The sequence below is a fragment of the Propithecus coquereli genome, unplaced genomic scaffold (assembly GCF_000956105.1).
Source record: "Propithecus coquereli isolate 6110/MARCELLA unplaced genomic scaffold, Pcoq_1.0 Scaffold95, whole genome shotgun sequence".
NCBI classification, from domain to species: Eukaryota; Metazoa; Chordata; class Mammalia; order Primates; family Indriidae; genus Propithecus; species Propithecus coquereli.
The window spans coordinates 3,126,196-3,133,192 of record NW_012155840.1 but is presented as its reverse complement, the minus strand read 5'-3'; the positions used below and the strand labels follow the sequence as shown (position 1 = coordinate 3,133,192).

At 34.2% G+C, this 6,997-nt stretch overlaps 1 protein-coding gene across 1 annotated transcript in view; it reads right to left on the bottom strand.

The window, feature by feature from the left end:
* CCDC171 (coiled-coil domain containing 171) overlaps positions 1-6,997 on the bottom strand; it is a 382,203-nt gene that overhangs the window by 217,302 nt on the left and 157,904 nt on the right. Inside the window, exon 21 of the mRNA XM_012665015.1 lies at positions 2,328-2,513. Within this exon, the coding sequence (XP_012520469.1) occupies positions 2,328-2,513 (186 nt within the window). The remainder of the gene's footprint in view (positions 1-2,327; positions 2,514-6,997) is intronic.

The following is a 6,997-nucleotide window of genomic DNA, read 5'->3' as shown; positions in this document are numbered from 1 at the left end:
TTGGTTATATTTCTATATTTGTAAAATATAAAGTCTGGATTAAACACATCAAAACTTTAATGGTAGATATGTCTGGTTGTATGATCTGGGATTATTTTAGTTTTCATATTTTTTCATCTATACTAACTTGTGTAGAAAAAAAGTAAAAAAAGAAAAAAGATCGACATTATAGAATCACATCAGTTAGGAAGTAAGAATGCTCACAGTCTATTACTAAGCGACACAAATAATTTACGAAGCAATATCTAACCATGTTTTCACTTATGTAAGAAAAATGATATACATTAGGTTGAACCATTTGAAATTGCTGGCATTTGTCTGTTTTTCACATATAAAAGCTGCAATTTCAAATGGTTCAATTTAATACATATATCTGGAATAGTATACTCCAAAATATTAGTAGTATCCTGGGAGTTTTTTCTTCTTCTTTAAGGACATCGATATTTTCCTCTTTAAATTCATTTATTTTTCTTCTTTTAGATTTCAATATTTCCTTATTTTTCTAAAAACTAAATCCCAGTTTCAACATTTATAGGGCAGGAGAACCTGGGCAAAGTCAAATGAACTCTCTCAATTTCTTCAAAACACAATGGAAATAATAGTACCTATCTCACAGGGTTGATAATGAAATAAGATAATTCATGTAGAAGCAGTAACACAGAGCCTGCCACATGTATGCTATCAATATCGATAGTATATATAATGTGGTTGTTAGGAAGGCAGATGTGAAATCTGACTCCCTAGATCTATCACTTAGTTGTGGTTGTACAAGTTATGCAACCTCTATCTCAGTTTTCTCACTTACAAAACATTAATAACCCCATAGAGTTTGTGTGAGGATTATATTAGGTAATTGTTTATAAAGTATTTAGCATAGTGTCTGGCACACAGGAAGTAAACAATAAATTTTGGCTATTTTATTATCAGTAGTAATAGTATTTAGAAATTTAAAAATATAGTTTTTTTTTTTTTTGAGACAGAGACTCACTCCATCACCCCAGGTAGAATGCAGTGGCATCACCACAGCTCACTGCAACCTCAAACTCCTGGGCTTAAACGATCTTCCTGCCTTAGCCTCCCAGAGTAGCTGGGACTACAGGCATGTGCCAACACACCTGGCTAATTTTTTCTATTTTTTTTTTGGTAGAGATGGGGTCTCGCCCTTGCTCAGGTTGGTCTTGAACTGCTGACCTCAAGCAATCCTCCTGCCTCGGCCTCCCAGAGTGCTAGGATTACAGGCATGAGTCACCATTATATTTTTTTAAGTTATATACCAACTCTGTGTTAGTTTACAGTATTAACTATGGTACCTGATACACAGACTATATCACTTTGGTCTCCTTGGATTTAGTAACATTTCAGTGTATACAATCTCACTAGTGAAAAATGCACAAGTATTATAATCAAAAACTAGAATTCTATTATCATTTGCAGCCAACATTTCCAGAAAATACTATAGCCCTAAATCCATTAATAAAGTTTTCTAAATGACCACTTTTAGATTATATAATAACTTCTCTTTTTTCTTCCAAATATCTTTGCCACAAACATAATAAGATAGGGAGAAAAACTTTTTGTAACTAAACCTCTCTTCTCTCTAAAATAAGCACTTATGTAAGAATCAGAGAAACCCAGACCCCAAAACCTTCCAAAAGATACATGGAGTTTCCAACATCCAGAAGGCAAAAAACAAGAAAAGGAAAAGAACTAAAAAGAAGAAGAAACAAGGAAGATAGGCCAGGTGCAGTGGCTCACACCTGTAACCCCAGCATTTTGGGAGGCTGAGGAGGGAGGCTCGCTTGAAGCCAGGAGTTCAAGGCCAGCCTGGGTGACACAGCGAGACCCTATCTCCATAAAAAAAAAATTAGCCAAGCATGGTGGTGCATGCCTGTAGTCCTGGTACCTAGGAGGCTGAGGCAGGAGGATCACTTGAACCCAGAAGTTCCAGGGTGCAGTGAGCTATGATTATGCCACTGCACTCCAGCCTGGGAAACAGAACAAGACTCTGTCTCTTTAAAAAAATAAAGAAAAATAAATTAAAAACAAAAAAAACAAAAAAATAGAAGGAAGATAAAAGAAAATAATTACTGGGAAAGATTCCCACTTTGCTTTCAACCAGCAAGTAAAGCCTACTTGTACATTTTCAATATATGTGAATGCATGCTTGTAATAAGGTCCAAGAATCATGTTTTATTCCATCCTCATAAACTCTTACAGAATCAAATTTCACATCTTGGGATATCTTCCCTATTCGGAAGATACGTATGATTCCTTCTAAGATCCATACAAGGGGGAAATAAGCCAGTATGAGACAGAAGTTCTCCTACCTTAACAGCTTCTCCAAGAGTTTGGTTTTTGTCAGCCTCCTCACTGGAGTGCAATTCAAGTCTATAATTCAATTCCTGTAGTTGTTGCGCTTGTTCATTCAATAGCATTTGTGCCTGCTGTTCCCGAAGTAATGCATTATTTAGTTCTTCACATGCACTTTCAAACTTCTCATGGGTGATCAATTTCTTTAAAAGGAGAGGGAAAATCAGTTACAAGCTACTTGCATTATTGTATCACTTATTCATCAGAACTATATTTGCTAACATAAAGAATATAATGCAAACATTTCTAGGAGTCTGATAGATGACTAAAAACTACAATTTGTTTTTCTTAATCGCATAAGTCAAGATAAAAAAATATTACTATGGCTTTTAAAATACAATAGCCATACTTCCAAAGTTATCATTTTTAGTCAAATAAAATATTTGAAAATTTTTTCAAATTCTGAATAAATGTGAATGCTCAGTTTAAATCTTCATACACGAGCACTTTTTATAAAGATTATGATTTGGGGAATTCAAACTATTAACAAGTTCTTAGCCTCTTAAATTACCTAAAAAGTCTATATTTAATGTATTTTATCGTTCAGATCTCCCTGATAAAATGTCCTCTGCTTGGTGAGTCTTACTCACTTACTCCCACTCTCTCTAATCATACCATCTTGTTTTATTATTTCATAGCTGTTGTCATTATCTAAATTCATCTCACTTTTTTAATTGCCTGTCCACACCCTGCCACCAACCACATATGTAAGGATGTAGCTCCACTGAGCAGGGACCTCACTTAGCTTTTTCACCCAACACACAGAAGAATGCCCAGCACTCAGCAGATGCTCAACATTTGTTGAATAAAAGAACATTCATAAATAAACTACTGCCAATAAAACTGTACACCACAATATACAACACAGTTTTTAAACTATCACGTCTGCTTTGGAGGGCAGAGCAGTTTGCTCAGGAATAACTAATGACAGTTCTAGATGGGCCATCCCTTAAGGGGTATGGAATCCTGGATAAGACACACTTGTATCATCTCCCATTCAAAGCATTTAAACAAATGAAAATTAGTTAAAATAAACAGCAAGAGATATCTTGATTTTGAAGCACAAAGAAGAATATTTCACAACAGGTAGGTAGCCTGAGAAATACATGTGCAAAGCTAGCAGGAACCATGCAGGCCACTAAAACATGCAGAAGGTTGGGGGTGGGGTGTGTGTGTGTATGTGTGTGTGTGTGTGTGTGTGTGTGTGTAAGATTTATAACTCTCTCGTTTAAAAGGATTTGAGGTGGATTAATATAATTAACCCCAAATATAAGTTTTGAAATTTTAAAATATCTAGGAGGGAGGAGGAGAATAAAAATCCTATTGATTCTAGGCATTTTGAATGTGTAAATTATTGCAGTTGAATGCAGAGTTTTCCAACAAATAAGACAAAAAAAGAAATGTCCATAGTCTCATTTTCCTCATAGGCCAATAGCAACAAGCATGCAGTTCATGTAGAGAAAGACTTTTGCTGTAACTAAGCCCGAGGATAAATTTATTACATGGGACCTTCTATATTATATTAATAATACATAAGCACTCAGTTTTATTCTGGTACCAGGTCCCTTGCCTGCCACCTCCATGCCACTTCACTCTTATTTCCTTTTTCAAGGGTATACATTATGCATTCCCCAACACTGAAGAAATTTTTAAAGGCAATAGAATAGCATAAAAGTAGATACCTAATGAGTTACCTAAGTTAATATAAATTAATGAGAATTATCACAAGGTCCACAGAAAGTTGCCTCATTTCCTGAGAGTCACCTAGTGAGGGTATATCTAATACGTCACTGATACTTGTACAATGTTGAGATTTTACGGAACACTCATCTTTTTACTCCCTCTTAACAGCTGTCTTACCCTTCACATTGCCCTTTTATAATCAAACCCTCCACTTTCAGAACAACAACTCTAACAGCCCCCCTCAGCACTCCAGTTCTATTTCTTTTATAAAAAAAATATTTCAATAGATTAAGGGGGTACAAGTGTTTTTTGTTGCAAGGATGAATTGTATCATGCTGAAGTCAGGGCTTTTAGTGTACTCGTCACCAGAATAGTGTACATTGTACCTGATAGGTAAATTTTTATGCCTCACCCCCTCCCAACCTCCCTCCTTCTTGTAATAGTTTGCAATGTCCATTACACTTTATGGTCGGGCATACCCATCCTTTAGCTCCCACTTATAAGTGAGAACATGTCGTATTTGGTTTTCCTCTAGTTCTATTTCTACTTCTTAACATCATTCTATTCTCTGGGTCTGGTGAACAGATATTTTTGTATTTCTATCTTTTATTTGTTGTGTTGTTTTAAATTACCACTCCTTGCTATCAGATTATTTTGTCCTTTTCAATTCACTTGATCTCTATAAATCAAGATTCCCCACCATTATGCAGGATTTCCATTCTTTTAACAGAATGTATCTTCCCTTCCCACTCCTCCAAAATTTCTCCTTTACCTAAAAACTTAGCTAATTTTAGCCTTTCTCTTCTCCATCCATCCCTCCCAGAGACTGGCACAATTCTGTTTACTCTTCTGCAAGTAAACAGGGCTAAGTAAGCATAGCAATGTATAACAAGAAAGAGATGGTATGTAAAAGCAGTTGTAAGGACCTAATAAATCAAAAAAGAAAAGAAAAGAAAAAAAACATGAGATCATGGGAGTTAGTTGTTAAAGAACAACTGTCAGTAGATGAACATAGTGTTCCAAAACAATAAAGGCACTGAATAGCTTTTGGTGGGCAGGATATTTCCCTTTATGTTATAATTTTAGACCAATTATAAACAGGTATTTTATTTTCTCCAATATATTTTGCCTGAAATCAGTGAAAAATGAATGGTTCCAGGTTACTCCCCAATTGTTTTTTTTTTTTTTTTGAGACAGAGTCTCACTCTTTTGCCCAGGCTAGAATGAGTGCAGTGGCGTCAGCCTAGCTCACAGCAACCTCAAACTCCTGGGCTCAAGTGATCCTTCTGCCTCAGCCTTCCGAGTAGCTGTGACTACAGGCATGCGCCACAATGCCCGGTTAATTTTTTCTAAATATTTTTCGTTGGCCGATTAATTTCTTTCTAATTTTACTCCCCAATTTTTGACAGGAAACTAACATCATTTTTCCAACTATTATGTTTTCAGTAAAACAATCCTTTATTTAACACAGCTAGGTATAAACATTAACCACTACAGTGTTTAAAAGTATGAGTTTTGGAGGCAGATGACCCAGGTTCAAATCCTGTCATTTCCACTACTAACTGGATGACTATGGGCAAGCTACTTAGCTGCTCTGTGCCCCATATTCCTCATCCGTAAAATAAGAATAATAATAGTATTTAACTATTAATTTATGAAAGATAATTATTATAAGGAATGAATGAGTCAACACCTATAAAGTGCTTAGAGTCAGTGTCTGATACATGGTCAATATTATCATTAAATGTTAGAAATCACTTTATAATTTTATAACTTAAAATCATATACAAAAATATGAAAATTATGTACCTCATTTCCTCAATTATTAGTTGTATACACTTTAGTAATTATCAAAAATAGGAAGTAATTCAGACTAAGTATTTTCCTTAGAGGAAGTGATTCACACTAAGTAGTTCTTAGAAAGTATTCTTAGCTTTTGTTGCAAGCCAGTTATTCAAACAAAGCCTTTACAAGAGGATTCTGTCACCTTCCACCAACTTTTCCTTAAACACAAACCTTCTCTCTAGATTCTAGAAATTGAGTCCTGACTACTTCCAAACTAATCAAACAGGCTAACTTGTTTTCCTAATACTTAACTTCAGTGTAGGAAATCAAATTGTGTAGAATGTCTAGTATTCTTCATACATATTTCAGGGAGCAACAAACATAAAGAATTTTCCAATTTTCAGGAAAGCCATTATCTAAACCTAAATATAGTCGACCATATTCTAAATCTCAAATTGCATCAATGACTGTCTCTATCCATTTTGGCGGACCATCTCAAGGTCCCAAATTTAATTCATATATATGATTGGAAGCAAATCAAATGGAGACTTACTCCAAAGGAACTTGCTTTTAAAAGTATTAATAGCTCTTTATTATTTAAATAGAATATAAAAAAAATTTGGAAAAAAATTAATGTCTAAGAATAGGGAAACAGTCAAATTTTGATACATCCATATGACAGAATAGTATACATTTGTCTAAAATGAAATTAATAATTAATGGTACAGGAAAATATAGTACTTTAAGTAAATATATGTATATTTATAGAAATCAGGATGCAAACGTACATACAAAACTATTTCAAACTACAATATCTTTAGATATTCACTGAAAAGAAAACTATGGCTTAAGTGTAATTTATAATTCACTTAACATAGCTAATTCATAGGACTCTTTGCCCTTTCAAGGTATATCTAATTGAAATAATAATTAACATTAGCAATTTACATTATCATAGGATTAATAACTGAACTACTGTCTGCCACTGCTTCTGTTATTACAAATTTTAAAACTGCAAATTCTAAATTAACCAAAAGATACATTTAAAAGTACATTTAAACTGAAATTAAGCTTGAAAAATTTGGGTTTCTCAAAGAAGGGGTACTAAAAGTAGCTTGTTGCCAGTTTTTTTTTTTTTTTTTTTTTGAGACAGAGTCTC